At 52.3% G+C, this 16,031-nt stretch overlaps 6 protein-coding genes across 7 annotated transcripts; 4 read left to right on the top strand and 2 right to left on the bottom strand.

The window, feature by feature from the left end:
- Window positions 1-233: 233 nt before the first annotated feature.
- On the top strand, window positions 234-1,609 carry ATP17 (F1F0 ATP synthase subunit f; the record flags this gene model as incomplete). The annotated part of the gene is made up of 5 exons (XM_046094205.1): window positions 234-281; window positions 357-371; window positions 546-696; window positions 764-829; window positions 1,533-1,609. 5 exons carry the CDS (start codon window positions 234-236, stop codon window positions 1,607-1,609), a joined length of 357 nt encoding a protein of 118 aa, XP_045950184.1.
- A 579-nt stretch (window positions 1,610-2,188) lies between these two features.
- On the top strand, window positions 2,189-6,372 carry LDX57_012458 (uncharacterized protein; the record flags this gene model as incomplete). Its single annotated transcript, XM_046094204.1, has 4 exons — window positions 2,189-2,437; window positions 2,498-2,753; window positions 2,812-2,979; window positions 3,035-6,372. The coding sequence occupies 4 exons, from the start codon at window positions 2,189-2,191 to the stop codon at window positions 6,370-6,372; spliced, it is 4,011 nt and encodes a 1,336-aa protein (XP_045950183.1).
- A 1,353-nt stretch (window positions 6,373-7,725) lies between these two features.
- Window positions 7,726-9,615, bottom strand: ESA1 (NuA4 histone acetyltransferase complex catalytic subunit ESA1; the record flags this gene model as incomplete). Its single annotated transcript, XM_046094203.1, has 6 exons — window positions 7,726-7,884; window positions 7,950-9,097; window positions 9,167-9,201; window positions 9,260-9,324; window positions 9,416-9,443; window positions 9,533-9,615. The coding sequence occupies 6 exons, from the start codon at window positions 9,613-9,615 to the stop codon at window positions 7,726-7,728; spliced, it is 1,518 nt and encodes a 505-aa protein (XP_045950182.1).
- A 297-nt stretch (window positions 9,616-9,912) lies between these two features.
- cef1 lies at window positions 9,913-12,743 on the bottom strand. Of its 2 annotated transcripts, XM_046094201.1 has the most exons (4): window positions 12,570-12,743; window positions 12,476-12,509; window positions 12,041-12,381; window positions 9,913-11,982 (listed from the first exon to the last, which is right to left on the bottom strand). In XM_046094201.1, the coding sequence occupies exons 1-4, from the start codon at window positions 12,593-12,595 to the stop codon at window positions 9,990-9,992; spliced, it is 2,394 nt and encodes a 797-aa protein (XP_045950180.1). In that variant the 5' UTR covers window positions 12,596-12,743; the 3' UTR covers window positions 9,913-9,989. The 2 variants fall into 2 exon arrangements, with proteins under 2 accessions (XP_045950180.1, XP_045950181.1); XM_046094202.1 differs by having other exon boundaries at window positions 12,476-12,743.
- Window positions 12,744-12,890: 147 nt separating this feature from the next.
- Window positions 12,891-14,652, top strand: LDX57_012455 (ribosome biogenesis protein NOP53). The gene is made up of 2 exons (XM_046094200.1): window positions 12,891-13,074; window positions 13,141-14,652. The coding sequence occupies exons 1-2, from the start codon at window positions 12,941-12,943 to the stop codon at window positions 14,345-14,347; spliced, it is 1,341 nt and encodes a 446-aa protein (XP_045950179.1). The 5' UTR covers window positions 12,891-12,940; the 3' UTR covers window positions 14,348-14,652.
- A 91-nt stretch (window positions 14,653-14,743) lies between these two features.
- Window positions 14,744-15,736, top strand: rex4 (putative 3'-5' exonuclease; the record flags this gene model as incomplete). Its single annotated transcript, XM_046094199.1, has 2 exons — window positions 14,744-15,063; window positions 15,124-15,736. The coding sequence occupies 2 exons, from the start codon at window positions 14,744-14,746 to the stop codon at window positions 15,734-15,736; spliced, it is 933 nt and encodes a 310-aa protein (XP_045950178.1).
- Between the last annotated feature and the right edge of the window lie 295 nt (window positions 15,737-16,031).

Here is a 16,031-nt window from a genome sequence, read left to right as displayed (position 1 = left end):
GTCGTCCAGGCAAAACCCAATGCAGTTTAGCGCGAGTATGAGGCTCGCAACCGCTAGGAACCGCTCATCCGACAACCCGCTTTCTCAATCACACTCTCTTCTCCGTCCTTATCCTTCTGTCAGGTTCACCTGCTTTTATTCCGGTAAGTGCGATCTTCTTCTGTCCGCAAAGTGATGCTGAACGGAAGATTTAAGAATGCTCCAAATTTCTAACGCGCCCTAGTCCATACAAGATGAGCTACATCACCCGCCGAGGTCTCTCGACCCTGATCCCTCCCAAGGTAAGGAAGGACGAATACACAGCCGCGAGCACACAGAAATCTGCTAGATTAATGTAATGCTAACTTGTTAATCAGATCGCTTCCCCCAACGTGAGATCCCTTTAGTCCCCCTCCATGCATTGCGTATCCGACAGAGCGTCACATCCCTTCGTGCGAAACAATCTTTTCGTCGCAATTTGACACTCCAACTCCACCGCATAAGCGTTATATACATTGATAAACTTTGCAAGTTCGGTCAGAACTAACCCTCTTGAAACCATAAAGGCGATCGGTGCCGCCAAGGATGCTGCCCGTATGGACCGCGTGGTGAACTTCTACGCCAGACTCCCCCGTGGCTCCGCTCCTGAGGTCAAGCCTACCGGTCTGATCGGCCGTTACCAGGCTCGTTACTTCGGCAAGAACCCTTCTGCCGCTCGTAAGTGATGTGCCGATCTGATCAGATGCCTTTGCCGTTTACTAATGATCGATTTCTTGCGAAACAGCCCTTGCTCACGCCATCGGCGGCATTCTCCTTCTTGGATACAGCATGGAGTACTACTTCCACCTCCGTACGTTATTGTCTCCCTTTCGACATAATCAGATAAGGGAGATAGCATGGCTAACAGGATTCCAGGTCACCACAAGAACCACCCTCACTAAACTTTTCCCGGAATGTTAACGGGCGCGGAGGATTTCATGATGTATATACCGCAGACCCTTTACTCGAGGACTATGTAGAAGACTAGTTTCAAAAAAGACTGGTGATCCATGCTGAGTTCATACCAAACTCTAGCTATTAATTAAGGGAACGTAGGAAACGGGGGATGCAGAATTTAAGCAGTGGTGAAGCAAACACCGGATGATTCCACAATCATGACAGCAACTCCCAAAGACAGCAAATCCCAAAGACAGCAGTCTTCCCGTGGACAGTAGTTGTTTTTCCGAGGACAGCAGCTGTTTTCCTGAGGACAGCAGCTACCTTCCTGAGGACAATAGCCTTTCAGAGAATAGAATTGTTCTTTCCTGCTATTATCTTTTACGTTATGGGGCATAACAATGTAGTTCGTTCTTTCCATTTTCTAAGGCTGTAGCATCAATGTAGAAAATGAAGACTTATTTTGTTGTTATGCTTCTTTTTCTTTTCTTTAGCACAATCATCACGAACAAAATGTAAGTTTTCCATTTCCATTTCCCTTTTACATATATTTTATAGTGTTAGATATAATTAGTTTGGATATAGATATTAGTTTTTTTTACTAATTATTTCTACAGGGCATCTGGGTACGGTTGTCGCCGGATTGCAGAAGAACGTGCCCAACGAGCCTTTGATGATGCTCATGAACGTGTGATTGATGCTGCTCAACGTGTTCTGGATTCTCGGAACAAATCAATTCAGGCAGATCAGAAGTGTCGTCGAGCTGAACAGGCTCTCCGTAAAGCTGAAAACGCCCAGGATCGTGCTGACGCACAGCTCCGTCTGGCAGAAGACTTGTGGCGTCGTGCTTTGTGGGACGAAGTTAGCAAAAAGACTGCTCTCATAGCACTCAAGCGTGGACTGGGTGGTGAGGAGTTCCGGGGTTAAGTAAGTAATGGCTAAACCGAAAACAGCCGGTGCCAACCCTCCACCTCCCGTTCATTCATGACCGCAGCAGCAGCAGCAACCATCGAACAATCATTAACCTGCGAGCAGATCTCCCACTCCTATCGTCCTCCCTTTTGGGAACTCACTCTCCCCTAGTCCTCCTCGTCTATTTCCCCCCCCTCCCCTCTCTCTCGGACATCCTCTGTCTCATCCTACCTCTCCCCGATTCTACTCTTTTAAACTCCCTTCTCTTCGCGTCCCGCTCTCGCACTTCCTGTTCTTACCTGTTGAAGACCCCCATCCTTCGCCCGCCCTCAGGGTTGTTCTGAGCAACTTGAGAATTGTTATGGCAGAGCCGAGCAGCCACGATGCGGTAAATCAAACCCGGTCGGGCGGCGACCCTTTGTCTTCCGACGTTCCTGCGAGCATTAACGACAAGAAATCTACCGGTGGAGACGTGGGGGAGATTAATCATACCGCTACAACAACAAAATACGAAACGACAACAAATACTGCACCTATTGAACGAATGGAGCCTTCCGAATCGTTAGCGCACAAGGACGAAGCTGGGCCGGGCACTGAACGGCCGTCGACTGTGAGTCTTGGCGACATGGAACGTAACCAGAGTAACTACTGACTGAATACTGTTTTTTAGGATCTCTCGCGACCTGGTCCCGGACCCGTGGAATCAAGAGCTCTGGAAATGAATGGAATGGCTTCCGCATCGGACGGCGGGGAGGACACGGCTTCGCAAGGTGGTTCGGAATCGGACGCCAGTCGAACGGACTCCAAACTGAACTCGCGTGCCTCGTCGACAAAACGACCAACCTCGTTCAAGCCTGTCAGCTTCGCCAAATTTTCGGTCCCGAAGGCCTCAGGCACGCCTCCCGCGGCGAAGGCGCCCGAGAAAGGTATTTATACATCGGTCGCAAGAAAGCAGTGAAAAGATCTGAGTCTAACAGATGGTAGCTCCGTTGTCCTCGGGTACCCCGTTAGGTCAACCGCCGCAAAACTTACGCCCACGATTAGTCGCCAAGACGACGAGTTTGCGCGATTCATTATCCAAGGGGGGACCAAATGCGGCCAAGCCGGGCGGAGGTGGTCCTGATCCCGGCCAAGTATGGAATCGGAATCAACGTAAGAACGCTGCAACGTTACCAAAAGATCTCAACTAATATTCTGCTTGCCGTAGCGGTCCAGCAAACGCCTCCCAAACACCTAACAGACGAGGAACTGAAGCAGCAATATGGAATCCACATGACTTCTCGCATTCAGGAAGACGGTGGCGGAACGGAATCGAAATGGGCTGATATAGACGACGACGAGGATGACTGGGCCCCGGAGACGATAGAATGGACCGATGGGACCAAAACCAACCTCACTCAACCGGAGCCTGCGCCGCCAACTGTTCAGGAGAACCGAGTACCTGCGGAGCCCAAAGAAGAGCCTCTACCTCCCGAGCAAATATCGACTGCCAGGGAGGCACCTAAGTTCATGCCAAAACCGACAACTTCCATCGGACCCAACCCCACCGTCCTCAGACTTGGTGCCAATGCGGAACGACAAGCAAAGAACGCAAGCATATTGTCTAGGGGCTCAAATGAGAAGTCTCCTTTACTGTCTTCCAGTCCGGCTCCTCCTCCGGCCAAGTCGCCATGGGCTCCGTTGCCGCCCGTTGAGAAAATCTCGCCCGTTATGCCGCCAGTCCAGCTTCAGCAGCAACCCATGCGGGCCCCTGTCCGAGAACCGCCTCACCTGCACGACGGTGGCGCTGGGACCGCACATCTCAAGGAGATTGCGGCAGACGATTTCAGTCGATCGCTGAGAGAAACGCAATATGGTACTCGCGAACTCTTCAATTCGAGGTCAGGCCGCTACGAGCCCGTAACCGATAATAGGAAAGCACCCTGGCGTGCGGAACAGGGCATGCGTCCCCCATCTCTGCTGCAAAGACCTGTTCCGGGCGAGCCCATGGCCCCCCTGGGCCCCGCGGAGCCATCGCCGGCCTTCCAAACCCACCGATCAGGTGGCCCAGACGGTACTCACTGGACGCGACGTCGAACATCATCCAATGTGAGTGGAGGAAGTGGCAGCTTTGGGCGACGGATGTCGATTGGCAGGCCCGACGCTGCGCAACGATCCTTTGAAACTCGGAGAGGTTCCCAGGCAAATGGAATGATGGAACCACCAGTTTTTGGTAGAGACCTGGGACCTGCCAACCAGCCATTGCGAGAAGTTTCGCCTACTCGACATGGTCCTGGAATGCCCTGGTCTCCGCGTGGCCAGCCAGCTGCCCTGCATGACAAAGCCCCAGTTACCCATGGTCACACCGTTCAGCCGCCTCACGAGGCCCAAGCTGGCGAACAAGCAACACCTCTACCTCAAGGACCCGAGGGATCTCAGGAAGACCCGGTTCTTATGCAGCAGCGCATTATGAAGGAAAAGAGAATGGAGGCTCGGCAACGACGGTTGGAGCAGGAAGAGAAGGAAGAGGCTGCAAAACGTGAACGAATCCGACAGAAGCTTGAAGCGCTTGGTCCGCCCCCTGACAAAGTCAAGCAGCCTCGCCGGGAGTCGCTAGATAGCAACAAGCTAGAGGCCCATATTCCAGCCACTGCAGCGCAACCCTCGCATTCACCCCCCAAGCCTCCCGTGCCTGAGCCGACGGGCGAACCGAAACAGTATGGAATGATGAAGGTCCATCACCCAGATACCGTCAAGAAGCGCATCGAGAAGGAACGTGCCGCCGAAAAGGCCGCGCCAGTAGCCACTGGTCGACGTGCCCCTTCTCCCACCCGCGAGCTCAAGCCTGACGCTACCATTGCCAATGGCCTGCAGTCATCTGAGGAGCCACAGGCGCAGACTCCAGAGAAGTTCCCTGAAGCCAAACTTGAGGAGCAGGCGCAGTGGCGAGGAGGCCTCAATGTTTCCAGTCCCTATTCGCCGTGGACTACAAACACGAAGCTTGTCGGACCGCCGCCTATTATGAACCCCTGGAAACCCCTCAGTAATGATAAAACACTGGGTAATGGCATATTTGAACAAGGCCTTGGAGGCTTCCCGACCCGGGATATCTCTCTGCGTGGGCCTCTTGGCTTGGATCAGTCGTCTGTCACACCAGCGTCGCAGCCGTTTTCAGCACCTTCGCGCTCACCGCAAGAAAGTGCATCCATCTCGCCATTGCCGTCTCCCGAAGTCCGACATGCATCCTATGAGCCTATTCATCCCATTGCACGCCCAGGACCCATTGGGCCTCCAAGCTTGCAGCATTCTCACTGGCAGCATGATAACCGCGTGCCAGGGACCGCAGCATGGCACAACTTCCATGCGGTTGCCGCTAAGCGGGAGGCCGATGATAGTGAGAAGCTTCGCAATGAGATGAACACCATGCGCGAGGGACCATCGTCCCTCCCGTTGACGCTGAATGAGACTTGGAGGCAAGTCCGGTCGGGAGACCAAGCTGGACAGAGGCAGATTGTTGGGATTTCACGGCCAACAGACAACAACCCACCGATCCCGAATCCTCTTCCCGGGTTGGATCACCCTGTTGGTCCTCTGCCGTTCGCCGAAAACCCTGCACGTCCGCTTGGAACTGTTCCGGCCCGTAGTTCGCGATTCTTCCCCCAAGCTACGGAGCAACATAAGAAGCCGACGTTTGAGGAGGGCGACGATATGCGCAGTCCGTCACCGCCTCCTCCAGAAGACATGTCGAACCATCCCGTGTACACCGGAGACACGAACCGGCCCCTTGTCCACCTTCCTGCACCGAAGCCAATTGTGAAGCTACCTCCTAAGGTCGTTGCTCCCCCACCTCCTCCACCTACATTTGCATCGATGGTCGCTGCGCCGCCACGGGCTGCGCCGGTGTCCACGGCAACGTCCTGGCAGGAGAAGATCAACTGCCTTTTCGGCAAGAAAACGGTGTCCGAGAAGAAGAACGCTTTGGCAGTTACATCGGCTTCCAAAGAGCCCCTTGATGTTCCGCTGCACATCGCTTCGGTTTCTGTCTCACTCCCTCAAAAGGATGACCTTCCAGCCGGTGACGGCGAACTTTCGGCCCGGAAAGTTGAAGAAGCAGAAGAGATATTCGAAGATCGTGAAGTCGGATCTCTACCTGTTGTTCGAGTTCCTACCATGGCGCCTGCTGCCGCTTGGCAGGCAGCGCCGGCCCCTTCGCAGTCTCGATTGCGGTCAAAGCATTTGAAACCCATGCAGGTTCACAGTATTGAACCCTTTTCGGTCGGATTTCACGATAAGGATGCAGGAGGGTTCCGAGTTTTGATTCGTCTTCCAGGAGCCGTCATGGCGAAAACCATGCTTCTCCCTCAAAAGGCAGGAAGCCTTAATTCGCTACGATCTCGCGGCTCTTCGAGCTATAAACCTCGCAAGACCACCAAGCCTCGCGAAGCAACTGGTGGTTCAAATTCGAAAAAACCAACGCAATCTCAGCACTCAAGTGGCAACGGACCTGCGCGACATCAGTCGCGAACCGCATCCTGGGGTCCACGCACTTCTAGTGGATCTCGCTAGAGGTATTCTACTGCGGAGCATGTGTCCATTCTTTCTTGAATTGGTATTCTATTTGCACAGGGTTTCCATTATTCGTTGAGCGTTCATTTCGGTCTTGATGAGCTTACGCTTGTGGGGGAAATTTCGAAAGGGTCTGGTTTGAATTCCTAATGCTCCTTATCAAAGTCCTCCTCTTTGTCTCCCCTCTTCCATTACTTTCCCATATATTATTCCCTCTCGCTTGATTTTCTTTGTTACTACTCGCTTTCCGAAGGTGCTTCCACTTTATTATTACTCCTTGTCTGAAACATCAGAGAGGGATTCTAACAAACTGATATGCGAGTTTGGACGGCCCCATGTAAACTATCGACTCTTATGAATACAGCAATGTCGATGATACTTGGATGGTTGTTCTTTCCCCCGTCGTACTTCTAAACATCTTTAAACTGGCGCATTTCTTCCTTCCTCTTCGTATGACCCTCCTTGAATGGAGTCGCGTCGGCTGACTGGCTCTATCTATCTCGGCTCCCTGCGCTCCTACCCTCACATCCTTTCCTCCTCATCGTCATCATCCATCTCTAAACACCTTTTAATCATCCTTTCCCCTTATATTCCGCGGGACTACAATCTACTTCTTGAATCCGAGCCGGAGACGGGTGGCCTTCAGAGCTCCTTAAATCCATCCGTCGGTGTCCAAATCAGAGGCGATCTCAGCAAGGAATTGAACGGAGGGAAGGATCAGGTGTAGTGTTTGAGCTGAGTGACCGAGTTGAGTTTTTAAATTGGGGCAGAGGGTGAGTGAAGTGTCACCGCGCCACGTACCTAGACCTACTACCTCTCTGTGCAAAATGTGCATTCCATTCTTTCATTGTCTTTTTCATCATGAGTAACCTTTCCCCTAGTATGAATATGTAGTTGTAGGTTTGGCTCGTTGAGTTTAAGTATTCTGTTTGCAGGAAAAATCTCTCCTGTAAGTCTAAGATGACGGAGTTGGATTTATTAGTACATAGGTGAATAAGCATTAATTTTTTTTTCTTTTTTATGCCCTTGTTGCATTTGCAAAGGACCTATCCAACCCATCATCCATCCATTCCAATTGTATGCATGTTCCCAAACAACACACCTTCAAACCCAGCCCTAGCTCCAGCACCGATACACCTAGGATTTAACGAAAAGAAACATATTATAATATCAAACCAAGTGTACACCACAAGAACAAAGATAAGAAACAAAAAGGAAAACCATGACTCCAATTATCTGGGTATCGAAACGCCACACATCCACGCTATTTCAGTAACTTGAACCCCAACCAACCCTTGACATAACACGACTCCAACCTGAGGTCGTTGATTTGAATACCTCGAATCTTTTCTCTCACCAGTTCCAGGTTCGGCTGGACGCGGTAAAGACAGGCGGTTTCCATTGCAGACGCGTCGGGTCGATCTTGCGGGATCCTTTGATCTTTTCCTTTTCGAGACGCTTCTTGTGCTCTTCGACGACGTTGTCGGTGAGGACAATGACCCAATTTGCTTTCTATAAGATAGTTAGCATTTGCTCTCCGAGGTTGGATCAGGAAAGTGAGAAGGGCGGAGGCGTACGTGATATCGGAGCATGTTGAAAACAACCAGAGTTTCATGGACGTCTTTCTCCGTCATGGAGGTCAGCACCGCGAGCTCGTTTTCACTGATCGACTCGCGGCCCGGCTCGATGAGTAATTCGACCAGCGTTTCCCGCCAGTATTGGCGGTATCCCAGAAGACCCAGATCACTGAGCGGTTTTTCGGGCGAGCCGAGTTTGCCTTCGCGCTTGCTGAGCTCGTAGCTGAAGGCGATGAGAAGGCGACCGAAGCCACGACGTTGGTATTGAGGAAGGGTCAGAATACACGCGAGGTTGTAGCCTTCAGCGGAATCCTTTTCCTTGGAGAAGTATCCGACCAGGTGGCAGCCGGTTTCGTCGCGGGTGCACATGCAGTAGAACAGGAAGGGGTCGACGTCGTAATAAAGCGTCTTGTGATCGAGGAAGAGTTTGCTCAGCAGACATAGGTTGCGACACCAGGTACGCTGGCGACGGCCGTCAACTTCGAAGAAGGAGATGTTGTCGTCGCGGTAGATTTCGTTGCCGGGAGGGTGCACGAGTGTGCATTTGGCGCGGTGGCGCTCGAACGCACGCTTGTTGTCGAAGTAGCTGAGACAGAACTCATCGATGTAGACCATGTCCACGTCGGAGTATTCGGCAGGATACGGAGAGAAGTACCAGGGCTCGATGTCGAACTTGCCCATCTGCAGGCGATTCAAGTTTCGAACGCGATGAATCTCCGTCGGATTCTGGGTCATACTACCGCTGGTCCGCAACCGTTCGATTTCCTCCTCCCGGGACATCTTGCCCTGCTCCTCTTTCAGATCGGAGAACCCGACATCGATCATGTCGACGTCGTCGGATTCGCCCTTCGGCGTCCCATCAGCCGAGACGGCCTCAGAGCCCAAGATGGACATGTTCAACGGCGTGTCCTCGCCGCGGTTCTCCTTCCCACCGGCCTTCGACGGCCGCGGAGCCTTACCGACATTGGCGTTTTTGCCCGTCAGAAGATCTGGCGTTGCCGATACCTCTCGGCTCCCTGCTCTGGGGCGCTTCTGCGTATTCTTGCTGGGCGCCTTCTGCCCGGGACCGGTTTTCTTCTTCTCCGGTTTCTCGGGCTGTGGCCACTCAACCTCCTGGGATAGATCGAGCCTTCCGGAATCAACCCATTCTAGAAGATGTGTTAGAATCACCTCCGTAGCCCTTCAATGGAACGGGCCTGTGAGTGAGAGACACTTACCATCGAGACGTTTGTTGAAATCGACATAATGAACACTGGGATACCAAGTCAATGCCAGGTCCAAGCAGCCGGCAACAAGAGTCATCTACTTACTAGAAACTCGGGCCATCCTTTCGCTGCCTAATGGATAGAATCTCGGCTTTCCTCAATTCTCCGTCCTATACACTAGAATATCAGCCATGCATCCTTCGCAGGGATCCCAGCCTGTCATCACGTGACTCGGATTAAGAGCCAGGTGAAAAAACTGACCTTCTGCACCATGGCCTTCACACCGATCCTACAGCCATAATTAGCACACCCGACCGAGAAAACCAAGCCTCTAGAGCTCAACATAAAAATATGAGAAATTCTTCTCGTGAAACATACCGAATGGTGTTCAGGGTGGCGAAGCCCTTCTCGACGGGGTCGGGAGTCCCCGTGGCCTCGCCATGGGAATCTCTGACACCCATGGTGAATGGTGAACAATTCTGCAGAGATCTATGAAGTAATATGAGATGGAAATGGCGGGGGTGGATGGATTCTGCGATGGAGAACCCAAAGGGGGTTTGTTCAGTCGCCCGGGCGGAGATGGAAGACTGAATGAATTTGCGCCGGAAGAGGCCGAGACCGCCTTTTCTGGTTCCCGGCCGCATTTGGCTTGCCTCCGGTAGGGGTGCGTCATTCATGTTATTGCACTGAACTCTTCCATATGCTGGAGTAAGGCACACTTCACTCAATCGTTAAACCTAGTCTATAGATAATATAGTGGTAGTGAAATAGTAGCCCGAGGGCAAATTACATTGAGTACAGAGTGACATAAAAAGGCTACCTAGGATCCAAGTGCTCAATGCCATCCGTTGACCATCCCTCCAGTCCCTGCCACTAACTCGTCCAGTTCGTCTTTTCGTGTGCGATAAACCTCCTGAGCTTCGCGCTCTCGTCTCATGGTGAACGACACCTCGTCTCGCAACCGCTCCAGCCGGTGTGCGAGGGCCGAGTCCTCCGAAATCTGTAGGTTGCGGAAGGCATCCAACTCGTCCTTGGATTTCTCTAGGGCGGAGCTGGCTTCCAGAATCTTGGTGCGAAGCATCTTGGCTCGGTTCTGATATCCACCATAATGCAGAGCAAGCTTCTTTTCCAGCTTGTTCCCGCGCTCGGCCGTAGAAAAAATAGAGGCCTGCACGCCATCAAATGCGCCGATCATGCGCTGCTCCTGTTGAAATTCATCTTCCTCCTCGTCGGCATAGTTGGAGAGGCCCGGAAGAGTGCTAGAATGTGTCGAGGACCATTGAGTATCGAATCCTTCCTGCCAGTCCTGTTGCTGACCTGAAGTAGCAGTTTCGGCGGCGATAGTCGCACGAGCTGCAGCAACCAAATCGTCGTCGAGTCGCTCCAGTTTCCGAGCCTTGCCTTCTACCTTCGCGCCGGGCACGGGGAATCGGCGAGCGTCGTTCGCAATTAAAAGAGCAGTCTCTTTAGCAATTAAAGCGGCAATGGGATCCGTTACATGCGATGCTCGCTCAATCAAGGCATCAATGTCCAGAACACTCGGCCGCGGCAATGATCGTTGGTATACTTGTGACTGGCGCTTCAATTCTGCTTGGGCTGCCTTCTCCTTCGCTTCCCTCTCTTTCCGGTCACGCTCGGCGGCATCTTCTTCCACGAACTCGCCTGCTGCTGTGGGTTCTGTCGATTCGGAAGGAAGCTCTTCCAGTTCCCACTCGGTTTCTTTGGGCTTCGGAAGGGCAGCAAGCTTGTTGCGGATGCTGTCGCGGGCAAGATTCTCCTGTATCTTGAGGTCTCGGGGTGTACTCGGCACAAGTTGTCCGCCTTCCATTTCCTTGTTCAAGGCAAAATGATCCCGAGGTGTTCGCAAGGGTGTGGCCCCAGGACCAACGCGCGGCGTGGCGCCAACACCTCCCCGCATGGGCGTTGCACCGACACCGTTGGCTTGACGGAACGGAGTTGCCATAGGGTTGGGGGTCACAATCTCTTGACGGCGAGGGGCGATGCCATCAAAGCCGGTGGAGGAACCACCTTCATGTAAGGGAGTGTTCTCGCCGCCCAGCAAGGATGATTGCGTTTCGGTGAGAGCTTTGATATTGCGGATTTCGTTGGCGATGTGATCTTCTTCTGGTGCAGCCCGAGGAGTTCTGATAGGCGTTCCTCCAACGATAGCCGAGTAGTTGCCAATGAGACCACGAGTGGTTTCTTCATCTCCAGTCATTTTGCTAGCCTTGTCGCCCGCCATTCCCATCTTAATTATGTCCTCCATTTCGCCTTCACTGACCTGCGGGCTAGGGAGAACGAGGGCGCGTCTTTTGCTACTTTGCTCCGCCTCACGGATTTTCTGCATCTGACCAGCGCGAGCAGCAGCGGCCGACGCAGCCGAGGTGCTGTTCTTGTCGTTCTTTCTCTTCTTTCGTTCGGCTTCGTCATCTTGATCGCCTTTCCGCTTGTTGGCAAGCTGTTGCTTACGGGGGTCAAACATCTCCCGTTGCCTCTCATTCCGGGTTTGCTCCTCCATTGTATCGTAGAATCCAGGCGCGGCCGGCTTTTCGAATGGAATGTCGGCGTTGTAGTCCATCTCGCCCTTCTTCCGCGTAACGACCTTGATGTTAATCCCGGCATTCTTGAGTTCACGACGTTTCTGAAGGACCGCAAGTCTCCGAGATTCTTCCAGCTGTCGTTCTCTGGCCTTGCGCTTCGCCTTCTTTCCTTGGGTGTTGGCCAGACGAGCACGGGCCTCGCTGAGCATTTCTTTTTCATCTTCGTCGAGATCGATCGTGTCGGGACGAGCGGGTTTCGATTCCGGATCGGGGTCGAGCTCACCGGGCCTGCAAAACGTTAGTGTCCATGAGAATTGACACCTAATGACTTTGTTCATGAACGTACCGTAGACGGCGCACATCGTCGGCACTCGGGGCCGCGGTCTCTTCGCCGGGACCTCCTAATCCCAGCTCATCATTCTCACGAGCTTCGGCTTCATCCAACAATTTCTGATAGCGCTCCAGACACTGCGTTGCCGTACGGCCGACAATAGGTGCGATTGTGCGCCACTGAGTCGGCATCAATTTCGCCAGATGCAGCAGCTTTTCATCCTCTTCCCTCGACCACTCGACCTTGCGGATACCGGGGTCCAGCCATTCGATCCATCGCGCCTTGCACTGCTTGGGAGTCTTTCGCGCGAGCAGCGAAGATACTCGCGCCCACTGGTTGAGACCGTACTTGGAGACCTGCAAGACATTCACAATCAGTATTTCATTCACCTGCGTCGCGTGTTCTGGCGTTTTGTTTCCGTCGATAGTCCGATGGCGAGATTTGACTTACAGCTGCCCGAAGCACCTCATCTTCGATATTCGTCCTTATGGAAAATTAGCAGATGGATCGTGCAAAGAGCTCGTTATAGCACTGGAATTCTTACCAGACACCTCCTTTGACGACCGGCATGGTGATGAAGGTTCAACACGTCGCTCTTGGTAAACTCTGCTCAATTGATAAATTTGTAATGTGATAAAGAAGGACCCAAAATCCCTTCACGACAATGAAATCCAGGGACTCCGGTGTCCTCGCTGGTCAAGGTTGATGCAGGAGCGACGCGGGAGAAAAGCGAGTTGAGACTGAACTGCTGATAGCCGCGCCGAGTCTTAGCGCGGCAACCGCACTAGCGTCGCCCCGCGGGTCATTAGGTAAGCGGGCCCAGATTTTCAGTTATCTCTCTCTACTAAAAAAAAAAAAAAAAGATAGACAAGAAGAATAAGCCTGCATTCATAATCCCATACCGGGTCATTCACAATGTCGACTACAATTGACGCACCGCGACAATACAGTCAGCCTTCTCGTAAAGGCAAGAAGGCCTGGAGAAAAAATGTGGACGTTACAGAGATCCAAGAAGGTCTCCGGGCGTTGAAAGAGGAAGAAATCAAAGGGTAACAGCAATCTGTATCCCTCACTGCGCAAAATTTATTTACTAATGTTTTCTCCCTCGATTATAGTGGTGTTCTGGCCGAGAAGCCGTCTGACGAACTTTTCACGATCGACACCACTGGTTCAGAAGAAATCCGCAAGGCGATCGAGAAGAAACACAAGCCACTCAAATCCGAAGAAATTATCGCTCAACGGTCCGCGATCCCGGCAGTAGATACTCGGAAGCGCCTGAGTTCGAAAGTTACAGATGGAGTCATTGAGCCGAAAACCAAGAAACAGAAGAGCGACTGGGTCAGTCGGAAGGATTGGTTGCGCCTCAAGCAGGTGGCCAAGGACAACAACCCAACCAACAAGGTCGAAACCGGCGCTAATTATGACCCTTGGGCCGATAACGAAGACCCAACTCCGCTTGACGATCCTCAGTTTGACTTCCTGGAAAAGCCGAAACCCAAGGTCGCTCCCGTTACGCTGAAGCACGCCCCGATTTCGCTTGCTGCGAATGGAAAGCCGATTCCTGCGGTCCGCGCCCCCAAGGCTGGTACGAGTTACAACCCGACGTTCGAGGAATGGGATCACTTGCTGCAGGAGCAGGGACAGCAACAGGTGGTTGTCGAGAAGAAGCGCTTGGAAGAGGAACAGAAGGAGCTGGAGAGGCAACGCTTGATCGACGAGGCCAAAGATGACGACGGAGAAGCGAAGTCGGATGACGAGAGCGCCTGGGAAGGGTTTGAAAGCGAATACGAAAAGCCGGACTGGCTGAAGAAGAAGCGACCTGAGCGGAAGACGAAGACCGAGAGGAACAAGGCCAAGAGACGCAAGGAAGCCGAGAGAAAGGCCAAGTGGGAGGCCAAACAGAAGGCTAAGGACGAACAGGTTGCACAGGCCAAGTCTCTCGCTCAACAACTAGAGGAGCAGGGCCTTGAAAAACAGGATTCCGATGCTGATTCTGACGAGGAGGGTGATGAGACTGTTTTACGACGGAGACCTTTAGGAAAGAACGCGTATGTCCCCTTGGCCCTACATGGTTTTCATACATTTGATATTAACCCAGCTACTAGGCCGCCCCAAAAGAACCTGGAGGTTGTCCTACCGGACGAATTGCAGGACTCCCTGCGTCTACTAAAACCCGAGGGCAATCTGCTCGACGATCGATTCCGCACGTTGATCGTCCAGGGCAAGCTGGAATCTCGCAAGCCAGTTTCGCAGCCCAAGAAGGCCAAGAGAAAGGTCACCGAGAAGTGGGCTTACAAGGACTTCAAGGTGCCGGGAGTGTAGATACGATTTCCTTCTTCACGTTTGCTCTTGTTTTGCTGTATAGATCTCAGTCGTATAATATCCACTTGAATATGAAAAGTTCTTGCTTGAGCGCAATTCGATTTATGGTGCATTTGAGCCGATAAGACTGCCACTATATCTGTATTATCTTTATCATCCTTATCCCAAGACTGTAGCAATCGTGTCGGCTGAGTAGTAGAAGCAGACTTCTCAGGTCCAGACTTGAAGTGGGCCCGCAAATGAACGTCCGAAATTTTTATGCTTTTAGCGCCAAAGCGGAATCGTCGATTCTCCGCATCGTTCGGTCTTCCCTTCTTTCCCTTTCCTTTTCTTGTGAACTTGATCTGGCCCACGCCAGAACACCATGCTGTGAATCTCCGATTGGTACAATTTGGAATGGACCTCAAAAACCTCTCCAGCAATTGGAAGAAACTCCAGGAGACGCTGAAAAAGGATCCCGTCTCCACCTCCACCAAGCGCAAGAATTCGGACCGCGACGTCCAACATGGTGTGGTGAAGAAACGGAAATCGGAGGTCGTCGACGGAAAAAAGAAATTCGAAACTACTCGCTTCTCGAAAAAGAGGAAAAGGATGGCCGACGGTTCCGACGGAGGCGAGAATGGGGTTCAAGAGACCGCGGGGAAATCGGCGTCGCGGAGGAATTCTACGGCCGCAGAATCGAGGATCGCAAAGGTCAATGAGGGCCGGTCACCAACGTGAGTCGACTTTGTCTGCGAAACTGCAATCTAAGAGACCTCTTGGCTAATGTGACGCAGTGCTGAACTAGGAAAATTCGTCGCGATGGACTGCGAAATGGTGGGAGTCGGCCCCAACCCCGATAACGACTCCGCTCTTGCCCGTGTCAGTATTGTCAACTTCAACGGCGATCAGGTCTACGACTCGTATGTGCGCCCGAAAGAGATGGTCACGGATTGGCGCACGCATGTCAGCGGCATTACCCCGAAGAACATGGTCGAGGCGCGTTCCCTCGAACAGGTGCAGAAAGATGTGACCAATATCCTGGACGGTCGAATACTTGTGGGACATGCATTGAGCAATGACTTCTACGCTCTACTTCTCAGCCACCCCAAGCGCGACGTCCGAGACACCAGCAAGCATCCCCCGTACCGCAAGCTGGCCGGAGGCGGTTCTCCCCGTTTGAAGATGTTGGCCTCGGAATATCTGGGATTGGACATTCAGAAGGGCGCACATTCTAGTGTGGAGGATGCTAGAGCGACGATGATGCTGTATCGACGGGATAAGGACGCATTTGAACGGGAACATCTGAAGAAGTGGCCGCTGCGAGTTGTGGCCGAGAAGGCCGACAAGCAAGACGGGGAGGAGCAGAAAAAGAAAAAGAAGAAGAAGAAGAAGACCCGCAAGAGGTGAAGGATTTGCAGTCATCATTATGTCTTAATATACCCCAGAATTCCTTCCAAGGTGATTACTAGTGCTTTCCGGCACTTTTCAATCATAGCATATAGACCGTTTGAATTAGAGACTTCCATGTCTTTACAAAAATGAACCAATAGATGTCAATAGATTCTGTGTTTAGGAACGTAAATTTAATAAAGGGTTTGAACTAAATAAATCAGAAAGAAGAAAGGCTTGAAGATCTGCGCTACATAAGATGGTGCTGATAATCGTATTTCCCGCTTCCACTTAACGCGATCCGCGCGTCGCG

The sequence above is a fragment of the Aspergillus melleus genome (genome assembly GCF_016097325.1).
Source record: "Aspergillus melleus strain CBS 546.65 chromosome Unknown contig8, whole genome shotgun sequence".
Lineage (NCBI taxonomy): Eukaryota > Fungi > Ascomycota > Eurotiomycetes > Eurotiales > Aspergillaceae > Aspergillus > Aspergillus melleus.
This window is presented reverse-complemented; position numbering and strand designations above follow the sequence as displayed.